Source organism: Microsporum canis, genomic scaffold (assembly GCF_000151145.1).
Source record: "Microsporum canis CBS 113480 supercont1.5 genomic scaffold, whole genome shotgun sequence".
NCBI classification, from domain to species: Eukaryota; Fungi; Ascomycota; class Eurotiomycetes; order Onygenales; family Arthrodermataceae; genus Microsporum; species Microsporum canis.
This window is the reverse complement of record NW_003299165.1, coordinates 2,620,418-2,644,417: the sequence shown is the minus strand read 5'-3', so window position 1 is coordinate 2,644,417 and position 24,000 is coordinate 2,620,418. Positions and strand designations below refer to the sequence as shown.

Sequence of the window (24,000 nt, the reverse complement as noted above, 5' to 3'; positions counted from 1 at the left end):
TAGCTGATGAACAATGGGAGAGGGAGAAAAGGGGTTGTGAAAAGAAATATGAAAGTCCCTTTTGCGCTTTTGTAGTTGAAGGATATGGAAAGAAAATCGAAAAAAAAAAACCCACCCCTTTCCCATTCATTTCCTCTTCGTTTCCCTCGTCTCATATCTCGGGGGAGGAGAATATACCAGTTGGATATGATGATCCACCCCTACGTCTCATTCCAACCCATCGTTGATTTTGGTTCATTCAAGCACAAGCACATAGCAGTGGGTAGGAAGGTAAGTAGGTGGGTAGCAGTAAGTAAGTTGATAGGTATCGGTATCAAAACAAGAAGCCAAATGAGAGGTATAAGTGACAAACGAGGCAAGATATTATGGTGAAAGACAAGATGAAAATGAAACGGAATGGAACGACAACCAGATATAGATATAAACGATAAGAAATGTAAAGAGGAGGGGAAACCGAAGCATACACCAAGTATCAAAAACAGGAATAATTTAGGAAAAGGTGAAGAAAAGTAGAGTAGAGCGGAGGGAAGGAAAGGAAAGGACATTATCCAGGAAAACGAAACGACACAACAATTGGGGGGGGATAGCATTAATAGTGAAAGCAGTAAAGAGAGGTATTCAGCTCATACACCACATCAACGGCGGTAGCAGGGATTGTAGAGTGGAATTACATTCTCTCTCCTGTACCTGCCTCAACACCATCAAGGTATGGTGTGTTAGGATCAAAGTTAAATGCAGACTGGTCGTCTGTGTTGAGGAAAGTGTCGAAGTCGAAATTCTCGAGAATGTCTGGGTTGTCGAGTGAGCTGAAATCTAGGTTAAAGCTTTGGCTCTACACACCGATTGTTAGTTAAATCCCTAGCCATACAAGACGAAAGAATAGGATACATACGTCTGTTAAACTCATATCCCCGAATGGCTGCGAAGGATCTACTTGTCCCTGTGCTTGACCTGGCTGTGTGGGGGCAGGTGGCTGGCCCTGGGTTGGCTGCATGGACAGCATTTGCTGCTGCTGTTGTTGCTGCTGTGGTGCCTGTGGCGGCGGCGGCGGCTGACCGACAGCTTGTGCCTGTGTGGCTGGTGCAGATGTTGGCTGAGCATTGTTTGTAGGAGCAGTCTTGTTGAACGAATTCGGATGGACCGGGGTGATAGGAGTAGAAGGAGTTGGAGTTGGCGGAGGTTCAGACTCCGAGGCCGCCGCAGCCGTTGTTGGCGCGTTGGTGGTTGGAACACGCTTAGGAGGGCGCTATGATAGGTAAGTATTAGGTTTGGATATAAGTATGAGAATTTGTAGGCATACCTTTCGATTATTATCTTTTGTATCCTTTTTCTTTGGTGCAGGCTTTGCACTCTGTTGGGGTGTTGGAGGGGCCGCGCTACCAGGCTGGGGTGACTGTCGTCCATTATTTGGAGCTGTAGCCACAGGAGGAGCTTGTGGTGGAGGCATTGCGTTGCGTTCTTGAGGAGTCCCAACGGGCTGTCCTTGCTGCTGATGCTGAGGCTGCTGTTGTTGCGGCTGCGGCTGTTGTTGTTGCTGTTGTTGCTGCTGCTGTGGTGGGATCATTGGTTGACCTTGAGGAGGCTGTTGTTGTTGCCAGTTGCCACTTGGCATACGAGCGCCAGCTTGAGCCTGGGCTTGAGCTTGAGCCTGAGCTTGGGCTTGAGCCTGAGCCTGGGCCTGTGCTGGCGTGCCATAGCATCCATGGGCTGCGTCATTTGTGCTCCGGAGTAGGCAGGATTAGAACTAGGTGGGCGCATGCCGTTAGGTCCGACGACACCACCAGCTTCCTGCATGTTCTTCATGGTACTGAAGAACGCGGCGCCGCCCATGTCCTGAGGTATTTGATTGCCGAAGTTCATAGAGGCCGGTGACCCACGGCCTTGCTGCATAGCATCACCTACGTTAGGAGAGCCAGGAAGACCGGTCTGGGGCATCTTAGGGGTGCCGCGCTTCATCTGCTCGCTGGGGTTAGGCGAAGCGCCGGCACGGCTGCCCTGTGGAGATGTGCCAGGTGGGAGGCTACCGTGCATTCCCTGGGTTGGTTGTTGTTGTTGTTGCCCAGCACCTGGTTGTGGCGGTTGGCCGTCACGAGCCATGCTGTCCTGCTCCTGGCGGGCGATTAAGAGGCGTTTCTTATTCTGCTGTTCAAGCAGCATGAGCTGCATCTGGTAGTCTTGTAGAGCATGGTTCCCGTTCTGCGCTCCAGGGGTGGGCATTCCTCCTTGACGCATCTGGGCGGCCATCTGGCCATTGCCGTAGTATTCTTGTGGTATCATTCCTTGGCTGTCGTGCATGGGCTGCATCATGTCTGGCTGGTTGGGCATGACACCAGGGTTGATTAGCCCATTAGGAATGCCCTGGTTATTCATGGCAGAGCGGGTGTGGTGGATCAGATTTTGATTATAAACCTGGATAGATTTTGCCTGGACAGCTGGGTTCTGGGCCTGGAAGGACTGGAGCTGCGCAGCAGTGAGGTTTCGTGGGTTGATGCCATGTTGCATGAGAAGGGAGTTGGCCTGTTGTTGGTTCTGCTGGCCGGGCATACCTTGTGGTTGGGTGCGGCCGTTGGGGGTCATTTGCGCGCCATTAACTTGGGGGCCGTCGATGCGCTGGCGCTTAGACGGAGATGGGGCATTTTCTACGGAAGAGGGGGACTGGGGGCGATGACCATTCATTTCCATGTCAGAATGTTCGCGTTGCATTTGGTGGTGCATCATTTGAGCCTGTTGGTTACGTAGTTGGGCGATTTGTTGTGGAGTCCTATTAGGGTTAGTTTTGGTACTTCACTCCCTCTGGTTTGTAATTGTATAGACATACATATTCTGCGGATTCTGGAGAACAGATTTCTGGAGGTTTGCTGGCACCATATTACCACGTACTCCGCGCATGGGAGCGAACTGGTTAGGGAGGAGCTGGCCCTGGCGAATGAGTTGGTTTTGCTGCTGATCTCGCAATCGCAGCACGTTCTAAAAAAAAAAAAAAAAGGGAAGAAACAAGCCCCGATTAGCCCATCCTATTCTGATGACAAGAGGGCAGTCGAGGGGTACTCACTTGGGTATGTTGCAAATACTGCATGGCATCATTACTCCTTGGTTTTTTCCTCTGAGCGGAGAAGACGTCCCAGAAGATATTGAACCAATCGAATAAGAAACTAGTCTGTTGCGAATCGCCCAAGTTGGGTCTTGGCAAATCTTCAGGAATGCGCGACTTGATGTCCTCTTTACCTTCTTCAGAGTCGACTCCGTTGACTTCCCCGTCTCTGCGATGTGGTGTACCCTTGTGAGGCGCAGTAGTAGTGTTTAGGGTGACGCTCTCGTCGTGCACGAGCGCACGCGCACACTCATGATACCCGCGTTTGAGGAAGTAATCGTAAATGTAGGTGTTGAGTTGGGTGGCCATAGTATCTTGTAGGTTCTGGTTTGGTTCACTTCGCGGGGCGGAACCCGATGCGCTGTTCATCATGGGAATTCCACCTATGGGCATGCCGCCGCCAGGAACGCCAACGCCCGGAACGCCGACGGGAACGACGTTACCAGGCATAGCGACACCGGGGTTCATGCCTTGCATGTTCATCTGGTTCATTGCGAGCGGGAGGCGAAGGTGCAGCCGTCCCAAGACGATCGGACCTGCTCACCGGGAAAGAAATGACTGTTTCCAAAGCGCTCTGTCGAACTTGAGAGAGAGATCAGGAATGTACAAGACGGACTCCGTCTTTGCGTCAGAAGGGTCTTTTCGCCGGGATCGTTTCTCATATATGGGTTATCCAACAGGTTAAACAGGGAACAGCCTTTTCTGCGGTGTGTGGTTTTGTTATTTTGCGAACGAGAGGCCGCTAGTCCTCAGACAGTTTCTTTTCAAGCGCGTTAGTTTTGAGTGCCAGAGCAGGACCACCAGAGAGGACAAAAAAAAAACACAGAGGGAGAGATAAGAGACAGACTCACCTCGACAGTGGCAACAAGCAAGTGATCTCTTGAGAGAGAATTGGATCCTCGCGGTGTGAGAAGCGTAGAATGAAAGGATGGTTGTTTAATGGGGGAGTGAGGAAAGGCCTTTCTCGTCGGGCGCCAGAGTGGCTCCTGGGCGATCGCTGGTCGTTCGGCTGGGCTGGGGGGGCCGGAGGGCGGAGAGAGGCGACGAAAGGGGATTTTCAGGCACGCCGCTCCACGAAGCCTTTTACACGAAGTCCGGCAGCGGTTCCGTCAGTATCTATCGTTGGGGGCCGCCGTGTCGTGATGCTGGATTATCGTAGTAAAGGAAGGGGGAAAAACGATATGCGTCTCGTCGGTGAAGTTCGTTTTTTCGCTGGGGAAAGTTGAACTTGCGTCTTTCGCGGGCAGTGGCTGCTTAGGGACCGGCAGAACGCGCGCACGACGCAGTTTTGGTCACGGGATGAACTTTTATCCGGTCACCTGACTTGAGGCGAGATCGAGGATGAAGACGAAGAGGAAGAGGACGACGGAGGGTTGTCGGAGGGGCCAAGATAAAATTTGCCGGCAGTCATGGCCAAAATACAGAGAGTAGACAGTAGATACATAACCAACTCCAGCCCGGTAGTAGCACGTCAGACCAAGAAGAGAGAACCAGAACGACCAACACGACCAACATGAAAAAATACAATGACAAGAGAATTCACTCCTCCGGGGGCAGCTCATCTTCAAGATAACGGACAAGAGTGACTCGCATCTCCGTCGAGTCATTTCCTCGTAAGACATCGCTGACAAAGTGTGCCTCGACCTGAACTTGTACCTAAAACCATGTTAACAGAGTCTATAAGGCCATATGTTGGCAGGGTAGAAATGCATACCATCTCCAGTGCTCCCCTTAGTACTCCACAGAGAATGTTGGAGTACCACAGCTCGTCCTGAGCCCGACCGTCATCTGGTAACTCAACAAAGTCTGCCAGTGGGTTCTCTTCAAAGACTAGCGAGAACTGCTTATTATCACTCGTCCAGTTCGTCACCGTGGGCGTGATGTTGAGAAACACCTTGAATCCGACCTACACTCGGGTATAACAAGTATCAGATGGCTATAATGCTGAACATAATTTATCGTATTATATTATGCAGATATAGACAGTGGACAATGCAGGTATAGACACACCTTTGATATAACGTCTGCCGTCTCACGGAAGTTTGTGCACCGCCCCATCCCGGACCGAGCGAGAAAGTCTTCTATCAGCCGCATGCCAATATTATAACCCATTTTATCTAGCTGCCGGTTGACCTCCAGATAGTCACTCTCGTAGTCTGTGCAGAGCTGGGCTACCACCGTTCCGTATGTCAGCGTCACCAGCTCCGCGTTGACCTTATCAACCTTTGTTCTACCCGGGTTAGAATGGAACTGAAGCTGCTAAATAGTTGCGGGGAGTGCGTACTTCCATATCCTAGAGAGAATATTAGCAAAAGATCGAGCAATATACTCAATTCGTTATACGAAGGCGGGGTCTTCTGTATACTCTTCCCCAATCCGAGCTGCTTTGCTCGACATCTCGAGCTAGTAATTAAGCCGATGCGGCCAGGTTCGCCCTTATTATCTCCTCTAGCACCTTTCCGCGAAACCTCAAAGCCTCACTTGTAAAGGATAAATTGTCTTCATAAAGCTGTAAGGTGGTTAAAAAACGGAATCTTGAAGTTATGGGGAACTTCTTGAAGCTCGTGACTGGTCTAAGCGCAGCCGCCGCCGAGCCGCGCTTTTCAAAGTCACTGCGTCTAAAAAATTAATCAAGGATCAAAATAATCAAAAGACGTCGCAGCAAGTAACTTTTTGATAGCAATACTTACCGGTTTGAATTAACGAGACTATATACCACGTACCCATTACTTCCTTACTATTACTTCTGCATCAGTCATGATGTCTGCGGAAAAGAGACCAGCTCACGACTCTCTTGGGTCTGTACAGCTCATCAAACGTCAAAGATCAGATAGCAATCTAAACCGGAGTGCCGTTGCTATATCCAGTAGCACAGGGAAGAATGGGACACTTATCCAGTCTGTATGTAGGCGCCATTAATTTACGTGAAGCGATTCCATTACAGCTCTAACCAGATGATCAGGTACCCCGAACGAGCGGCCTTGCTGCCCCTATAATGGAACTCACAGGCCATTCAGGTGAGGTATTCGCTACCCGATTTGACGCCACTGGGCAGCATATAGCTTCTGCTGGTATGGACCGATCAATATGTATGTTGCTTTTTTCTCTTCCTTCGTCCATGTTTCTTGAAGGAGCAGAATTTTGGCCACTGACCCCTCAATTGTTGAAGTACTCTGGAAAACATACGGCAATTGCGATAACTACGGCATCCTTACCGGCCATAAAGGCGCTGTTCTCGATGTTCAGTGGTCACGCGATTCACAAACCCTTTTTTCGGCCTCTGCAGATATGACTCTCGCAAGCTGGGACCTAGCATCAGGCACGCGCATACGACGATACATAGGTCACACAGAAATCATTAACTGTCTAGATATAAGCCGGCGTGGTCAGGAGCTACTGATTAGTGGTAGCGATGATGGAAGTATAGGCATCTGGGACCCGCGCCAAAAGACAGCCATTGATTATCTAGAATCCTCCTCCTCCATGCCTGTGACTGCTGTTGCCCTCTCCGAAGCCGGAAATGAGATCTATGCCGGTGGTATCGAAAACGATATTCATGTTTGGGATATTCGAAAGCGCGCCATCACATATTCCATGATTGGGCATACGGATACAATCTCATCGTTACAAATCTCACCAGACTCTCAGACGCTTCTATCCAACTCCCACGACTCAACGGCGCGTACATGGGACATACGCCCTTTTGCGCCCGCAGATCGTCACATTCGGACCTTTGACGGAGCTCCCACAGGCCTCGAAAAGAATCTAATTCGCGCCAGCTGGGATGCGAAGGGGGAGATGATCGCTGCAGGCAGTGGAGACAGAAGTGTTGTTGTATGGGATGTCAAGACCGGGAAGTTGTTATACAAACTCCCAGGGCACAAGGGGACCGTGAACGACGTGCGGTTTACGCCGGCCGATGAACCCATCAGTAAGTTGTTTGTTAAGAGGTTACTCTAAATAACGTCCGCTAACTTCATGGTCATAGTTGTATCTGGTTCATCCGACCGAACGGTTATGCTAGGGGAGCTTGGAAAATGATACCCTCTATATGCCACAAGTTGATATCTACCTACAATCTCTAAAGAGCCCATGCTTCTGGGCGTGATATTGGACTGTTCAATATTCCCCTGCACACTCCTTTCATCCATATCATACCATATCTATGAACGAGCTATTAGCTACTCAACCATTGTATCGACTGGAGTGGCCGTGAACTAAATTATCCAAGTCGCAGCTTGTGCTGTACCTCAATAACATCAATACTCACCACCCTAGCCTGCTTCGGGGCTCGAGCTCCCATGTATTATCTGTGTGCCTAGTCAAAAACACTGAGGATCAAATGGCAAATATCTTTGCCAATGGGATTAATGCCAACTCAGATATACGTTGGAATATCTGACACCGTTGGGCTATTCCAACAATATTGTATTCTTTATTATATGTCAGAACACAGTGGCTTGTTGTACCCCCTTCTAAGCTCTCCGCATAAGATAAAAGGGTGGTTCCAAGTTGAAGCAATAAACATAACTCGCTATCCGTAGCATTAAAGTAGTTGGATTTAGATAACATATATTGGGGCCTTACTTTTGACGATTCCGGGCTTATTTATACTACGTATCAAATGCCTTGTCGATAATATTTGAAAAACTTTGCTTTATTTCATCTTCCATTAAGATGCCTGGTCTTTTGCCGACTACGACCTGAAGCACTTCTCCATCGATAATCCAAGGCGGCAGAGTAGGAAATCTCTTCGTGGAGATGTTTAGATAATGCCAAGACTAAGATATAATCACATGATATATTAATAATCATCCCTGCCAAGCATCGCGGCCAACCCGAAACCTTAGCGCCGTCTCATCTCCAACCCCCAACCACGACATCTTCTACTTTATGCTTCATCATCTCTCCTGCATCACAGCCTCAGTGGCCAACAGGCGTCCATTGCACGTCTTGCCATGCACTCAGCTTGGGGAAGGTTGTGGCATAGGCTTTCTATTCCATGTTTGCCTCCTTAAGTCGCTGAGGCGGGTTTCGGTTTCTTGACATGACAGGCTGTGTTTCTTGGATGGACATTTTGCTTTTCTTGTTTTTGTCACCAAAGGCAATTCTGGTTTGGCAGGGTAGTTTAATGCCCTGATCTGTAAAATATATATCTTCCGGAGATATATCTTTTTTTTTTTTTTTTTTTTTTTTCCTGTCTTTCCAAGTACTCTTGATGAGTGCTAGGCTTGGTTTTTCACCAGGACATCTTGAGGATGCCATTTCGTTCGTTTTAGATTGATAAGAGGCGCAATCTACTCAAACAGAACCCCTTTGAAACTTGGAATTAGTGCATGTCCTAGCCAGTTACTTCTTTGTTGGCAGTCGCTGCAGACGATATACCCAGCATCATCCCTTCTTTTTACCCTCTGCGTTTTTAGCGCACTGAGTGCTGGCTATGCACATTCTAGAACCCGTTGTATTATGCCAATAACTAATTTCCCTACACGCGCGTTTAGTCGTGGTGCTTACTTTCGTTCTAACGGGAATTTACCACTACCGGGGACGCGGCAGGACAGCAACAAACAACAATAACGCAAACAACACAATTCTTCGGGACACCTGGATATACAAGCCATGGCATCCGAAACCGGCATTATCGATGTACCAACCATGGCGGAGAGAGTGCAAAAAATACGCTCTCGCCTTTCCGCTCTTTTTTCTGGGGCTTCTTCGGTTGGCTCCTGCAGCATAGACAACCCCCAGAAGCTACAGTTCCCCCCAGCGGGGGCACGCATATTCGCACCTCGGCCAGGCGGAAACGTACACGGTGAGCGAAATATTCCTCCAGGAAGGAGATCTATATCATCGACTGGTTCCGTGATAGATCGCACCGCGTCACCTAATAATAACATACCGCCATTCCCATATTCGGAGACTGTTGATAGAATATCTCATCCAGGGCCACAACAGAGAGGCGGGGGTCAGGTCAATAAAGGAGTCTTCTATATCAACTGGATCCGGCGAACAAAACATAAATCAAACCAGCGTACCATTATGGGGCAGATTCTCTGCCTAGGACCGCGAACAAATGCCAGATCCACAAAAAGAAAACTTATAGACTGTGGCATCTCGGGAATCCTTTTAGCTAGTGTGCTGACTACATGTTTGTCCCCCTCATTCTTTTCCATGTCTTTCATAAGGTTACTTACTTATAACTAACTTAGATCTTGTCCTTGCCGTCACATCTTCAGGAAAGAAGTTTGAATTCCATGTCATTCTAATTATCGCTATGATGGCTTGCACAATATTTTTCTGTCATTCATTGATTCGCCTGCTCATGACAGCAAAACGTCGCCCAGTCCGCCGTAACCAGCCTATCCGTGCCCCTTGCATGGTCGAGAGATTAAGCCAAATCGACAGACCCATCCCAGTTTTCTTCGCAAGTGATTTAGAAATGGGTCTAGGTACGGGGGCCGACCACGATGAGAGCAAACCTGGCCCCGTTTCCATTCCACCTCCTGCATACGGCTTTTGGAGTGGTAGTGTGGTAAGTCTAGCCGTGTATATAAGTTCTAGATGCACGATATTAACCAAAATATTAGAAAATGGATCCAAATAGGCTTTATTGGCAGAGTGTTAATCCCCATGATCTCATCCACCAGCACTCTCAAAGCATGAATGAAGTCCACCCGTCGACTGCAAATCGGCCTCCGAGCTATATATCGGAACACGAAGTTCAATACGTTGTCAACTCTCTGCTTCAGCCACAGCCAATCCATGATCCAGCAGCTGCTTTAGTTCATCCTGCCGAGAGGGATACAGTAAAACCATAGGGTGTTCTAATATGAACAGGCTAACATCAATGCTCTCTTTCATTAAGTTTCTGATGATATTTTTTACCTGTGTTTGATTAGCGACGGGATTCCAATTCTTGGTCTAAAATATTGCTTTCGATTATGAGTAAACCCTCAACCACGACTTCACGAGCTACCTACCCTTTAAGTACTTTATATTGTTTGATTCAGAAGCTAAATAACACTAGTTTGTTAATATCTGAGTATCACACCATCGTGCCCCCTATAGTTAATACAAGTAAAATTTCTAAAATGATGTTAAAAATAAGCCTTGGCTCTGCTGACATAACTAACTAGAACATCTGTCCACATGCCGAATTTAGTGTCGAGATGACATGCATCGTTAACGAACTAAACAAAAAATAATAACACCAACACACATTGATAAACATAAACCTGGCCCTCCCTTTCCATACAAGTTCTGGTGCCGATTCAATCCCACGGAGACAATCCATCCCCATGACATTGTGGCTATCGTTTCCCTCTTGGTGATGCGCTCGTTATACCGACGCTCCCATATGTCCATCCATATTCCATCAATATGGTTAAGCTACTTGCTCGCCATATCGCTATGGCTCACTTGTATACTGGGCATGCAGGAAAGCCAAATTAAAGAACTTCGGTCGGTTCCCACCCTTTTCCCCTCCACAATAACAAAGCATACAATGTGGTTACACGTCCACTCACATACAGTGGATACAGAAAAGAAACCGAGCATATGTTTTTTCACGGCTTTGAGAACTACATGAAACATGCCTTCCCCGAAGACGAACTGCGACCGGTATCATGTCGGCCATTGACTCGAGATCGAGAAAACCCGGCCCATATAGAACTCAATGACGTGTTAGGGAATTACTCTTTGACACTTGTTGATAGTTTATCTACTCTGGCGATCTTGTCGTACCCAAACTCGACTGATCAGAATGGCCGCAAGGCGTGGAGATATTTCCAAAATGGAGTGAAAGACTTGGTGGAATTATATGGAGATGGATCAGATGGCCCTAGCGGTATAGGGTCCCGGAGCAAGGGATTTGAAGTTGATAGCAAGGTCCAGGTGTTTGAAAGTGTTATCCGAGGTCTAGGTGAGCAAAGGACATATGCTTAGTCTTTTTGATTACAGTTGAGGTAATTACGGATATGGCTGATACCTATCACGTCGTTTGTAGGCGGACTCCTAAGTGCCCACCTATTTGCTGTGGGTGACCTTCCCATACGTGGCTATGAGCCTCCCGTGGAAGAGAGAGAGTTCGCAAAGCTCTGGAATAAACAACCAGGCAGTAAGGGAGGAATTGAATGGGAAAACGGTTTCGTGTATGATGGGCAGCTGCTTAGGCTTGCTATGGACTTGGGAACACGTCTCCTACCAGCTTTTTATACACCAACAGGCATTCCATATCCTCGGGTAAATCTAAGAGATGGGGTTCCATTCCACCCTAACTCCCCATTAAATTCTGGAATATGGGCAGAATACGACATTGATGAAAATTATGACGATGATACCCCTGCTGAGATTACAGAAAACTGCAGCGCTGGCGCTGGAAGTTTGGTTTTGGAATTTACTGTGCTCAGCCGATTGACCGGTGATGGTCGATATGAAGAGTTTGCAAAGAGGGCATTCTGGAGTGTATGGGATAGAAGAAGTGAGCTTGGATTGGTCGGAGCAGGAATTAATGCTGAGACTGGAGAGTGGACTCAGACTTATACAGGAGTAGGCTTCATTTTTTATTTTCAAATTCAAACAATATAAGGATAACTTACTAACTGCATTGATATTTATAGATTGGCGCAGGTATAGACAGTTTTTTTGAATATGCATTGAAATCACATATTCTCCTATCCGAAGGCTATCCCCCTGAGTTCAATGCTTCAGGGCCATTCCATGAATATGATAGCTACTTCTTGCCACTTCCATACCAAGCTCATTCACCAGATAGCTTCCTCAAAGTTTGGGAAGAATCATTCGAAGCGATAAAAAACAATCTATACCGGGGATCCAGCTACCAATACCCTCACTACATACAAGGCGATATAGCCACAGGTGCAACCCGTGCACTTTGGATGGATAGCCTAAGTGCCTACTTTCCTGGACTTCTTACTCTGGCGGGAAATGTCGAAGCGGCCGCCGAGACACACCTTCTTAATACCGCTCTCTGGACTCGCTTCTCTGCCCTTCCTGAGCGCTGGAATGTTGCAACCGGGGATATTGAAGGTGGCCTTGAGTGGTGGGGTGGCCGCCCTGAATTCATTGAGTCTACGTACTACCTTTATAGAGCAACAGAGGACCCTTGGTATCTTTATGTGGGTGAGATGGTGTTGCGTGATGTCAAAAGGCGGTGCTGGACAAAATGTGGCTGGGCTGGCCTTCAGAACGTGAAAAAAGGAGATCAAAGTGATAGGATGGAGAGTTTTTTTCTCGGAGAAACTACCAAATACCTCTATCTTCTATTCGAACCGTCTCACCCCTTAAATCGAATCGATTCGCCCTTTGTTTACAGTACAGAAGGCCATCCACTCGTGCTGCCAGCAAAGCAGGTTTCTCCACCCCGCCTACAACATGAATCGAAGGAACATAGAAACGCATCTACAGGGACGTGTGGACCGCCAGCCGTGCGAAACCCCTTTGGTGTATCTTCTACAGCTGCTCGACCAGATATTTTCCATGCAGCAAGTTTAGCACGTCTGCGTTTGAAGCCACCGAAGACGCAGCCTGAATCTCCTATTGTCGAGTTTTCGGTTGACAGCCCCAGTGTAACTTTCTCTGATTTGGCTTCTCCGTCAAATTATACTTACTTTCCTTGGACTCTTCCTCCTATGCTGGTCCCTGGTGATGCCGTCAGTTCGCCGATGGCTGTGAGACCAACTTTGGACTTGACATTCCCTCCTCTTTCCAGTACGGTTCAAGGACCTCCAAGTTTAGAACGCGTTGAAGGTGGGATTCTAATAAAATCCTTTGGAGGCCTTCGACTGGGCATGATTCAAGATGCACCACTATATTCGGGCAATACCATATCATCCAAAGAGGGGTTTCGTATACAAGTGGTTAGCAATATACCTCTAGGCAAGAACGAGAAGGTTTACGTTTCCCGCGAGACAGCTCGCACACTGAGCCCGACCGATCCTAACTTCACGCAAACCCCTGACGCCATAATGATGGACGTAATCATCGATGTCAAACCAGATATTGTGTATCGAAACAATTCTTCCTCATCCGCGGCGTCTCTCTCTGACCAGGGGACAGTCGTCAGTGGAGGACCCATTCTTGACTCCTCCACACCAAAAGCCGTTGAAGGAGGCAAACCCGAGAGCCACAAGTCAGCTCTCTCTTCCCTTCTGAGTCACGTAACGGCTCTGATACGTGATGAGCTTCAACATCTCCCATCCGTCACGCCACCGATATTCCGCCGCCCAATCGCTCGATTCTCCATACCTGCCATTTCCTCCACCGGGATAGGCTCAGCTCCTGTTCCAGACGATGAGGATGCAACATTTACACCCCCCTCGCCCAATTCCAAACGCACAGCAGCCCGCCTATCTTGGTCGAGCATCTACCTTGCCGGTCACCTATGTGAACACCGCCTTCCGCCCTCTATTCCCCGCACTCACCAAATAATAGTGGTAAAAAGAGGAGGCTGTACTTTTTCCGAAAAACTGAGAAACATACCTTCTTTCCGCCCCTCTCGCTCTTCTTTGCAGCTTGTCATTGTCGTTTCATATCCTCAACCTGGAGATAAACGGCGGAAATTAACGGCGGACGACGAGTCATCCCTCATCCGGCCGTTGCTAGATGAAATGCAGACTGTGGTTGGAGGATTTCCTCGACCTCGCCCGATAAGCATGGTGATGGTTGGGGGCGGGGACAAGACGTACGAATACTTCAGTCATGCTCTGGGTGTAGGAATTCGACGAAGATATGAGATCCAGTCGCAAGGCATACCAATCAGCAATTTAATTGTTGTATAGAGGGTATATTGTATACCCACTAAGCGAAAGCCGAATCGTATTCTTGTTTGTTTCTTTCAAGTTAATAATTTGGTATGTTTAGTGATGCTATTTCACACATTTGGGCTGATTTTGATGTTTGATACCTGAGTGCTTGTCTACAACCGTAAATAGAATGACCCCAAGTTTTAGCCCTTCGAACTGATTGCAGAGATGAAGCAACCAATAGCCCAGCAGCCATGGAACGGCAAAGAGAGTTACACTATTGCGATGGCACAAACATCTCATGTTTGCGGCAGATGTCATGGTCCTTGCGTAGCCTCAGTTTCGTCCCGTCTGTGGTAGGGTAGCGCATTTCCCTCAAACAAACAGGCTATTATTTGCCCTTAGATGGTATAGTTAACGGGTGATGCGCGAATCCGACCCACGCTTCCCCGAGGAAATTATTACTATTACTCTGTACATCGGTTAGATAAGTAACTATGTTGATATTAAAACGGAAGAAGAGAGAACCTTTAACCGGCCCTTGGAAACCTTTTTTCGAGGACTGTCCGACAATTAGGTAATTGATTTGCTTAGAGGGTCTCATCCATCGTTCCCCAGCCTGGTTACTTTGATGTACATAACTACTTTGTAAGGATCTCAATTTCTGGATCGGAGGTTTTGAGGCTTCATTGGCTGGTTGAGCAAATGGGATCGTATTTTTTTTTGGTCTCCTTGCCCAACTTCCTAGTTATCCGTCTTCCGCAACAGTGGCCTGATCCTCCCGTGGTTCTACAGAGACAGGTATGGTGTTAGATAGTTATATCTAAGCACGAAACCGTTCTCCCGTATCAACTGGCTGCGGCTGCTAGTGGTCAATCAAGGAACGAGGCAAAACTCCGTGCCACGCTCCGTCAAAGAGTCTGGGGAGAGAGTACCATTACACGCTTTCAGGGGGCGGCCAGGGTTGACGGGGATTCCATGTGGACGTTGCATCGGAATGAACGCTGTGAGACGGACTAGAACTCAACGACTGGCTCTGGGGTGGTACATGGTGACACACCGTAACGATGGATGGTTTTACTGACAAAGAGGCCTAGACAACCTTCCTTTTCTCTCTATGGATGAAGACGGATGTTGTGTTTGCACGTCCTGGGAAAACGAGAAGCCGGCCATGGCTGACTGAATATCTGCGTGCCGTGGATCTCGACAAAGAAAGGGCGTGGGCGCCATGCCATATCTCCTCTCCTCTCCCTCCCTCTCTCTCTCTCTCTAAAATATACATTTCCTCTTTTTCTTGTTCTTGTTCTTCTCGCTCCCGAAAGAAAAGAGAAAGGGGGGAGTCAAGGTACCCAATATATCCACAGTAAGGACAAGCCGAGAAGGAAGTCTTCCCGTGTATCATCATCGTCGGTCAGCAGCAGCTCCATCTGCCGTAACTAACTGAAAAATAAAAAAGGAAAAATATAAAAAAACGGAGACGGGCCTTTCGATGCGCTCCCGGGATGCGTCCAGGTTGTCGTTTCCCGCTTCACCGACCTTTTGAAGTTGTACCGGCATGAAGTCCGTAGCAGAATGTCAAGTGTTTGGCCGTCTTCTTCCTCTTATCGAACAAAAGAGGACGCGGCGAGTCGACTGCTGTCCTTCTTCCACGTTGGATGCCATCTGGACGAGAATATATCAGAGAGTTACAAGAGAGATACATGGGAAGGATAACCGCAGCTAACTGTATACTTAACTATATACGTAAAATACTTCCGTTAGGGCTGGGCCTTTGGAGGCTTGCAGGGTCAAAAAGACGATCCAGAAGGTTGTTGTATTTATCATCGGGAGTTTTTCTTCTTAGTTGTTAAATAACTAGTTGCAAACTATTTAGAGTCGAGGAGGGTTGAGGTTTTTGCTTCCCCCCCCTTCCCTCATCTTTATTTTCCATCACCGTCATCCCACCACTACCATCTCTCTCTTTCTCTCTCTCTTCAACCTCTCTCTCTCTCTGGCCTCAACATAGAAACACCTGCTCCCATTCATCCCCTCTACTCTCGTTTAGCATGAGCCTTCCCCCCCCCGCCGATAACCAGCAGGCTTATCGCGACAAGTCCAATGCCTCCGCCACCACCCAAGTCGCCGGGGACTCCTCCTCCTCTGCCTCCCGCGCCGCCGAACTCGCCAGTCTTAAGGTGAAACTGCGTTCGTCTCTGCGCCAGTTTCCTGATTTCCCGTCTCCAGGCATCCTGTTTGAGGATATCCTGCCCATTTTCGCCGACCCCGCACTCCATGAGTCGCTCATCAGGGGCCTCGAGTTGCATCTGCTTGAGACTTACGGTGCTGACCAGAAACCCGATGTTATCGTCGGACTAGACGCTCGCGGGTTCCTCTTTGGCCCCTCTTTGGCCTTGAGACTCGGAGCCGCTTTCGTGCCCGTCAGGAAGCAGGGGAAACTGCCTGGACCCGTCATCACCCAGGAGTATCAGAAAGAGTACGGCAGTGACTTCTTCCAGATGCAAAAGGATGCCATCAAGCCGGGCCAAAAGGTTATTGTTGTTGACGATATCATTGCAACGGGTGCGTTCCATCATACGTGAGAAAGCAGAAATACCTGTAAACACCCCCCGTACTAATATATTCTAGGCGGATCCGCATGTGCAGCAGGCTCTCTCGTCCAACAACTCGGAGGCAATCTCCTTGGTTTCGTCTTCATGCTCGAGCTAGACTTCCTCAAGGGTCGTGACAAGCTCCCTGCCCCCGTCTATACCCTTCTCGCTACCCAGGAAAGCAACTAAAAAAGATACACGCACCTAACCCAACCGTGTCCGACTGTCGATTATAGAAGGGATAATTCCACAGAGTCGACCTTACCTCCCATTTTGTCTGCCAGAACCAGACCCAACCAGACCTAATTCTAATATATCCAACAGCCACTTCGAAAGAATAACTTACCCAAGTTCATTTCACCCGGGATCAAGATTATGCCATGCATCATTTTTACAGATTAGTGCTCGATTCAATTCTGCAATCTATTTGTTTGGGATCCTTTGAGCGGCGGATGGCATGGACATGCTGGACCGACCAACACCCCCTTAAAAAATGTTTCCTTCCCTTCTATTATTCCCCTTTGTTGTTTCTATTCAAGACAAAAATCTCCCCCTACAACGCATAATATATCCTATATCCTAGGGATTAATAATGATATGACATAAAATGGCAAATGGTGTGGTGGCCGGAGCTTATATATGGATTTACAAGGTCAGACATATCTCCTTGGGGAGCCCAGAGATATTGCATCCGGTAGTATTATTAAAACGGTAATAGAGACCAACTCCAGCAAACAGTCTCGCAGCTCTCAAACCAAGGAAAATATAATAAAGGGACCAATCGAAGAAGAGACTAAAAATATAGAAAAGATCTACTCAAGTAGAACTAGCGAAAGCAGTAAAAGGACCCAAAACAGCGCCTTCTCATATTTATCATAGGTATCAAGTAAGCTATAAACAATACTCATTTGTTTCCTTTACCTATCCAAATCTCCGAGTACATAATTTTTGTGCATTTAGTGGTATTAGTAGACCATTTAGCAGTAGCCAGGTTAAAAGATTCCTCGTTAAAAGAAAGACACCTATCTCAAGTCAACAACTTCAAACCTCAAACGCCCAAACACGCTTCCTGCTTATAAAACAAATAACAAGAAACGAGAAAACAACTGTTATATACTACAAAATGGCGGCTCAGAGATCATCAGCTGGAGAGACGACCAGCCAGCCTCGAGTTTTCCTGCTCTCACTCGAAACGGAAGCCTTCTTTGAAGACATGTACAAGGATCTCCTCAACGGCCTCCTTTCGAAGGCAAAAGTCCAACGGGCAAAGAAAGCAGATGCGACTCTTCGGTATCTCTCAGAAAATACCCCCGACGCGATATTCGCCACCGATCCAGCTCTCCTAAAACCAAAATATTCCGCAGTCCTTGACAAAGTGATCTCCTATGTTCGTGACGGCGGAACTATCGTTTTAGGTGGCCACTTCAGTTCGTTCGCTAAACCAGATCATCTCAAGCGTTTCTTCGAGTTCAGCTGGGGTCTACCCTGGCAATCTGGATACTATCATCGAACAACAGTGCATGTGAACGTGAACTGCCAGGGCTTAGAGACTAGGGGATTACCGGCATCATATAGCCAGAAGGCACTCTTTCTCAAAAACGTTCCACCTGAGGGCAGGCTGTATTTACCCAACAGGGACTCGATGACGGAGTCTAGGGTTTTCGGCCCTGAAAGAATCAGCGATCTTAGCCAGGCAGCTGTTGTATTTGCACCATACGGACGCGGTAGGATTGGGTATGTGGGAGATGTAAATGGTGAGGATGGCTCTCATGCAGCTATTTTAGCTATGTGTAAGGTGCAGCCTTGGTAGTAACCGAATTTTTCATGTATGGTTTTTCTTGATCATGCAATCACCCTGCCTGACTGCTACAACCCTCTCGATTATGGATACCATAGGGTGCTGAGTATCATGTCTAGGGAGATGTCACAGCTTCTTTCAGTTTGAATGGTACAATGGGATAAAGAAAGGAAAGAAGGGAAAATGGCAAGTCTTTCTAGGCAAGCGGTTTCAAATGATAAGAAACTTCTGCGTGTAGCCATTTATCCATTTTTCTTTGTAGCTGCAAACCCCTTAAGGAGCTATAAATGGATATTTTAGCTGAGGGTAAGAGAGGCCTTTGGGGGTAAGTTTTTATAAACATAGATTATTGGCAAACAAAAAAGAATGCAGGCGTTTGATAACACAGCTGTAATAACTAATTAATACATTTAGCAACCATAAACCAGTTAAAAAAGAGTGAAACAAGAAGAAAGTGGCACGTATTGACCCGAAACGAACACTTGACTATGAGCGTAATTTCCAGGCAGTGCCAGAAGCTCATGCCTATGTAAACCGCGGTGAGGGTGTAACCATTACTGATCATTCATCTTTTCTGCTTTCCCACTTGTTTCATTATTTTCATTAGCAGTTTCCAGTTTTTCATACGCCAAACCAATAGGATTACCCTCAATTCGTGCTGGGAACTCTTCAGTGCCAAGGGTGGTAGAATGGGCCCATGGCTTAAGAGCTATTTCCTTACGAATTGTTTCCGCAAAACAACTGTTCCACTGCATACGTGGATAATGCTTGATGACATCCTCCACCGTTCTGGGAGAAAGTAATTGTTCGTGTCCTCCGATGTTATCTTTCCTATGTTAGCAAAGGTACGTAACAAATTGTGGGTTAAATCAGCATTAGAGAAAGCTTAAATGGAATGCAAACAAACCGAAGATAGTAGCCAGTTGAATCAATTGCCCCAAAGCGGTGATCATTCCAGTATCGCGTATGTCCTGGTGTCGCATTATCGCTTCAACAACGCTTTCAGCAAGCATATTTGACGCAGTGACCCTTTTTTCTGGGTCAATAATGGTTGACGCGTGTTCATTAATAGGATATTGAAGTAAATCCATGGCCAGAAACCCGCCGTAGAGTTCAAAGCTCATATATGAGGATCGAATATTCTCATCTGTAGTTCCAATATCATGCAGCATGCAGGTTATAAAGTAGGATTCATCGCTAAAACCCCACGTCGGAAATGCATAACACTTTATTGCAATTCCATAATGGTATACCCTCATACAGTGATGGAAGGTTGGGGTAGGAAGATGGACCTTGGCGTATCCCTGAATGCGGTCCGCCAGAATTGTCCGCGGAATTGGGGTGTCCGAAACTGTTATCACAGGAGGCGGTGGCATATCACGTAGTCCGATCTGGTCGAAGAGTTTCTCTGCAGATGCTTCGACAGGAGTGAAACCGAATGCATCGACTGTGCCTCTGGTAGCCGGAATCGGTGGCATAGTACTGACTTAGATGCTACCTACTAACTAATGGTTAGATGCAACTGGGTTGAGATGAGATTTTTGCGTGCTCGGTCAGAAGAACTCGAATAGACAGCCTGTATTTGTGGACGGAAGCATCTCAGAGTAAGCCAGCTACAAGTAGCCATTTTATATGATATTTACACCTCGCCGTCAGCTCCTTTCATTCCGTCATAGATCCTTCGAAGTTAGAAGCAATGTTGGACAACAAAGCTGAGTAAGCAGTATATTAGTCAGCTTAACGTAATCGTTGGAAACCGCATGTACCACATGATCAGAGCACGGACCAATTAACTAGCGCTGGTACGAAAAAAGTATTTCAACCTCATTTTTTTTTGTTTTTTGTCCTTAGCCGTTTCCTGGCCTCAACATCTTCGCACATCCTTCATGGAAGACTTAGTAACATGGACATGAACACCGGATGGCTTACTGTCTTTATCTCTTGAAATGATGTCTCCTTCGGTGGTAGCTGAGGCTACAGGGCTAAATGATGAATTACGGATCCTGGCGAGCGGGTTTGTTGCTCTCCTGGAGATTGCACAAAAACTGACTCGCCAGGAGCAAGAACTTCAGAGTCGGTTGCAGTATGCTTTTGATGAGGTATGCACACCATTTATTTTATTCTCTAGCGTTCTTTGCCCTTTTATTATGACCCTCCCAAAGCCACATGATGAGAAAAACCCGATTAGCTCTAGATCAATAGTTGCTTATGCAGCGATGAACGATTTAACATGTATTATCTGATGGCTTCACATACTACCTTTGACCTGCTTTCTTACATTGAGGCGTATAGCTAACTTGTCAAAATAGTACCAGAAACTCGCGAGCAAACTTCCTGAAGACTCAGATAATAAGCTAGATATAACCATAGGCCCTGCCCATGATCTTTCGAGCTTTGATGACACTGCCACTGACAATGTCGAATGGGTCACCAGTATGGAGAAAGCAGGCTACATATCCTCTACAGATACAAAGAACGTCACGGAGAGTTTAGAAATCTCGACTGCTGCCTTACGCAAGCTAGAAAATACACAAGACCTCAGTACTTTGCGAACTTGCCCCTTTGGTCATGGAAAGCGTAGAACTTCGATGGAACTTGATTTCACGACAAATGGTATCAAGGGTGCTCTAGATTGCCCCTTCAATAAATCCACCAAACCGCTCGCTGCCGGAGAACAGGGAGATATAAATGGTGAAAGATGTCAGAATGATAATGGAGACCCTATTAAATTGGAGAAGATTGGGGATGGAACCGCTTCAACAACACGATCTGTACACTCTTCAGCAGCACGCTGCCCCATCCGGTACCTGGGAGACCACTCTCCTGAGGAACTGGCCGAGTACTTTCAGAACCACAAGCATGAGATTCCACGAAGTCACTCAATTTGTATCCGACGGTATCAGAATAATCCACAGACCAGTCGTCAAATTGATGCCAAATATGGTAATGTGATCAATATGGTGAAAGGGCTAGGCGAATACCACCAACCGTATCTATCAACTCCCCATGAAATAGATGAGACTAGACAAGCGGATGCTGGCGTTGGTGTTAGATCGAGTTCAGTTGAGCGAGTCGAAAAATGGGCAGAAGACGTGAGCAATAAATCTCCTCCCGCAGGCTCAACGTCACCTGAGGAAATTGAAATTGCTGCGCCCGCTCCCGAAGAACACCAAGCTCTCGCCAATGGCGATGATGAACGAGAAGGTCATTTCGAACGCCCTCTTCGTGATGTTCGAGTTGGAGAATCACCGAGTCGTCCATGGGGTATCCATGTCCCTCCCGAACAACCCACAATAGACCACCCCTTCAACATACCACCCGAATCACACTATGAGAAGCCGGAGGAGGTAGAAGAAGACCCAACGATGCTATTACCTTCTCAAGGCCGTTTAAGTCCTCTTGGCCAGGCATCTACTTTCGGAAATGACGCTGAAGCGGATGCCGATGCCAACGTCACTCTTGGTGCAACGGTGGAGGACTTACCTCCTGAGCCTGAAATAGACGAACCAAGCAGCCATGTCCACTCACATCAAATGCCACATACAAATACACACACGAATACCTATTCTGTTCCACGATCGAATCTCTCCCCTGACGCGCCCATTGCCCATATACCCAACCCGCAGCCGAGAATGGTGTTTAACGGTCCTGTATTCTTCGGATATACGGCCGAGGCAGCCGCCCTCCTTTTGGAGAAGATGGGTCACAAATAGGCAACCGATCTTCCTTCCCTTTGTATTTGAATTTGTTTATTGGATATTTCGATATCTCTTGATTAGTGGGATTTACTTCGTCCAAGCGAGCATCTGTTGTCTAGCCTTCTATTCCATGCTTTCTATTGGCGTTTTGTTTGTCATGAGTGTCTTCTACATTTGACCTATATTGCTAAGTACCGCATAGTTGCTGTTGTTGCTATTTCATATACCCAACCAAGCAAGTGAGCATGATAGCCTGTCCCATATTTTGCATATTAATTATACGTTTTCCTTAGAGGCTCATACCCCATTCTTCTACATTAACAAACCGCAATTCTCCTCAGGACAATAAAGCTCTAATATAATATTCCGATACAAGCAAGTTGATTATTCCTGCAGCTAACCCTGGCCTTACCCCCTCTCCTTTCAAGAACCTCTGCCGCCATTCTCCCCACCGACTATCCCGGCGCTCAGAGGCCAGAGGTCTTGCCTGGCTCTCAGTTAGCTACATGGTAATATACGTGTCTAAGGAGAACCGGAGCAGGAGCTCTCAGAACTACCCCCCAAAAAAAAAAAAAAAAAAAAAAAAAAGAAGTTGGTCACATCATATACAGCTGTATTTAATCAGACTTCATTTCACGCTCGGGACTAAACTAATACTCATTAGACGTGACCTAAACGAGCAAGCTGGCAACGACCATCGCAAACAAGGTGGTGATCCCGATACTTGTAGCACCAGCATTGGAGATTGTTCCTCCATGAGATGGCGAGGCAGAAGGGGAACCTTCGCCAGATGTGGGAGTTGATGTGATGGCAGCTCCACCGACACCGGTCGAGTTGACACACATATCCTGAGCAAGGAGGTTGCTAGGCGAATTAGAGAAGGTAATATCCATACACTATACACTCGTATCAGCATCCTGCACTTTTCTCCCGCCCCTCAAGGAGCCAACCAATTTACATTAGGAATCCTTACATTGTACAGCGACGAACCGCCTTCCGACACCTGCACTATCTGCAGACTTGCGTTCGTGCCGTCCTGAATACCCAGGCCCTTTGGGATAGAGATCTTAGGGAAGCAAAACGTGCCGTTACCGGTCTGGTTGAAACCAGGGACAAGTATATGATCGAAGATGACGGAGTCGTTTTCTCCCAGGCCAAGGTTGACGTAAGTCAAGGCCCAGGGGTGAGTGGGCTTGAAGAGGATAGAACCACCGTCAACAGGCCATTCCGTACGGTTTGTGGTGATGTTGATGCCGCCGCCTAGACACATCCAGTTTAGTCGAAGGGCTGCGAATATCCTGGGGACATGACTTACATGGACGGGTATACTGTGTTTTGAAGGAGTTTCCTCGCCAGTAAGGGTATTCAACACGGAAATGCGCGGAGACAAGGCTCAAGCCAAAGGCGAGGAGGACCAGAAGCTGGTTAGTGAGCATCTTGACTACCTATGTAGGGGGTTCTCTTTGATTTTGAGAGAAGAACGAGAACGAGAACCTGAGGCATGGGGATGTCTTCAACTCTTTATACATGTAGCATATTGGTTAGTTAAGCGACTACTCTGTTCTACCCTCGCAGCTTACTATCTATGTAAGCGAGATTTCCCGAAATGTCAAGCTATTCATATCTAGATAGGTACGTGCGTTACTCTATACGGCAAGTAGGAGTTGCCAAGAAAAGAAGAAGCTTTCCGCGGCAGAAAAATAATGCGCTCAAACCAGCTCGAAGGCGGTAAAAGATCTTGGCCATGATTACATAACCTGGTTACGTGATAAAGCTGAATAAGCTGGTCATGTGATAGACATAATCCTTTCCTTTCAACATCTCCATGGCAGCAATTAATATTTTGATGAATCGTTTATTTAATCTGGCGTTAGAACCGATATTTTATGCGATCATGGGCCGTTACTCATGATATTTTCACATGCCTTCCAAGAAATCGGTACAGTATATTTTCCAGACATTAGATACCGAATATTAGCTAAAACCAGAATCTATAGAGAAAGAATGGCCCCATCGCAGTTTGAAAGCAATGAGCCAAATATGGAGGGGGAAAAATGAAAAT

At 47.2% G+C, this 24,000-nt stretch overlaps 11 protein-coding genes across 11 annotated transcripts; 7 read left to right on the top strand and 4 right to left on the bottom strand.

Annotated features, from left to right (window-relative positions):
- Nucleotides 1–667: 667 nt before the first annotated feature.
- MCYG_06066 (OefA) lies at nucleotides 668–3,583 on the bottom strand (the record flags this gene model as incomplete). Its single annotated transcript, XM_002846151.1, has 6 exons — nucleotides 668–832; nucleotides 893–1,246; nucleotides 1,301–1,549; nucleotides 1,615–2,761; nucleotides 2,819–2,919; nucleotides 3,053–3,583. The coding sequence occupies 6 exons, from the start codon at nucleotides 3,581–3,583 to the stop codon at nucleotides 668–670; spliced, it is 2,547 nt and encodes an 848-aa protein (XP_002846197.1).
- A 428-nt stretch (nucleotides 3,584–4,011) lies between these two features.
- On the top strand, nucleotides 4,012–4,317 carry MCYG_06065 (uncharacterized protein; the record flags this gene model as incomplete). Its single annotated transcript, XM_002846150.1, has 1 exon — nucleotides 4,012–4,317. One exon carries the CDS (start codon nucleotides 4,012–4,014, stop codon nucleotides 4,315–4,317), a length of 306 nt encoding a protein of 101 aa, XP_002846196.1.
- Nucleotides 4,318–4,630: 313 nt separating this feature from the next.
- MCYG_06064 (BET3 family protein) lies at nucleotides 4,631–5,488 on the bottom strand (the record flags this gene model as incomplete). The annotated part of the gene is made up of 5 exons (XM_002846149.1): nucleotides 4,631–4,747; nucleotides 4,806–4,997; nucleotides 5,102–5,321; nucleotides 5,376–5,384; nucleotides 5,457–5,488. The coding sequence occupies 5 exons, from the start codon at nucleotides 5,486–5,488 to the stop codon at nucleotides 4,631–4,633; spliced, it is 570 nt and encodes a 189-aa protein (XP_002846195.1).
- A 360-nt stretch (nucleotides 5,489–5,848) lies between these two features.
- MCYG_06063 (wd-repeat protein) lies at nucleotides 5,849–7,132 on the top strand (the record flags this gene model as incomplete). The annotated part of the gene is made up of 4 exons (XM_002846148.1): nucleotides 5,849–5,992; nucleotides 6,054–6,180; nucleotides 6,318–7,022; nucleotides 7,080–7,132. The coding sequence occupies 4 exons, from the start codon at nucleotides 5,849–5,851 to the stop codon at nucleotides 7,130–7,132; spliced, it is 1,029 nt and encodes a 342-aa protein (XP_002846194.1).
- Nucleotides 7,133–8,710: 1,578 nt separating this feature from the next.
- MCYG_06062 (conserved hypothetical protein) lies at nucleotides 8,711–9,909 on the top strand (the record flags this gene model as incomplete). The annotated part of the gene is made up of 3 exons (XM_002846147.1): nucleotides 8,711–9,111; nucleotides 9,293–9,623; nucleotides 9,679–9,909. 3 exons carry the CDS (start codon nucleotides 8,711–8,713, stop codon nucleotides 9,907–9,909), a joined length of 963 nt encoding a protein of 320 aa, XP_002846193.1.
- Nucleotides 9,910–10,471: 562 nt separating this feature from the next.
- Nucleotides 10,472–13,890, top strand: MCYG_06061 (htmAp; the record flags this gene model as incomplete). The annotated part of the gene is made up of 4 exons (XM_002846146.1): nucleotides 10,472–10,512; nucleotides 10,624–11,012; nucleotides 11,097–11,638; nucleotides 11,710–13,890. 4 exons carry the CDS (start codon nucleotides 10,472–10,474, stop codon nucleotides 13,888–13,890), a joined length of 3,153 nt encoding a protein of 1,050 aa, XP_002846192.1.
- A 1,964-nt stretch (nucleotides 13,891–15,854) lies between these two features.
- MCYG_06060 (adenine phosphoribosyltransferase) lies at nucleotides 15,855–16,631 on the top strand (the record flags this gene model as incomplete). Its single annotated transcript, XM_002846145.1, has 2 exons — nucleotides 15,855–16,413; nucleotides 16,480–16,631. The coding sequence occupies 2 exons, from the start codon at nucleotides 15,900–15,902 to the stop codon at nucleotides 16,629–16,631; spliced, it is 666 nt and encodes a 221-aa protein (XP_002846191.1).
- Nucleotides 16,632–17,565: 934 nt separating this feature from the next.
- Nucleotides 17,566–18,387, top strand: MCYG_06059 (conserved hypothetical protein; the record flags this gene model as incomplete). Its single annotated transcript, XM_002846144.1, has 2 exons — nucleotides 17,566–18,176; nucleotides 18,339–18,387. 2 exons carry the CDS (start codon nucleotides 17,566–17,568, stop codon nucleotides 18,385–18,387), a joined length of 660 nt encoding a protein of 219 aa, XP_002846190.1.
- Nucleotides 18,388–18,794: 407 nt separating this feature from the next.
- Nucleotides 18,795–19,718, bottom strand: MCYG_06058 (cyanamide hydratase; the record flags this gene model as incomplete). The annotated part of the gene is made up of 2 exons (XM_002846143.1): nucleotides 18,795–19,066; nucleotides 19,148–19,718. The coding sequence occupies 2 exons, from the start codon at nucleotides 19,716–19,718 to the stop codon at nucleotides 18,795–18,797; spliced, it is 843 nt and encodes a 280-aa protein (XP_002846189.1).
- Nucleotides 19,719–20,189: 471 nt separating this feature from the next.
- MCYG_06057 (conserved hypothetical protein) lies at nucleotides 20,190–21,953 on the top strand (the record flags this gene model as incomplete). The annotated part of the gene is made up of 2 exons (XM_002846142.1): nucleotides 20,190–20,339; nucleotides 20,550–21,953. The coding sequence occupies 2 exons, from the start codon at nucleotides 20,190–20,192 to the stop codon at nucleotides 21,951–21,953; spliced, it is 1,554 nt and encodes a 517-aa protein (XP_002846188.1).
- Nucleotides 21,954–22,609: 656 nt separating this feature from the next.
- On the bottom strand, nucleotides 22,610–23,374 carry MCYG_06056 (conserved hypothetical protein; the record flags this gene model as incomplete). The annotated part of the gene is made up of 3 exons (XM_002846141.1): nucleotides 22,610–22,834; nucleotides 22,912–23,198; nucleotides 23,254–23,374. The coding sequence occupies 3 exons, from the start codon at nucleotides 23,372–23,374 to the stop codon at nucleotides 22,610–22,612; spliced, it is 633 nt and encodes a 210-aa protein (XP_002846187.1).
- Nucleotides 23,375–24,000: the final 626 nt, after the last annotated feature.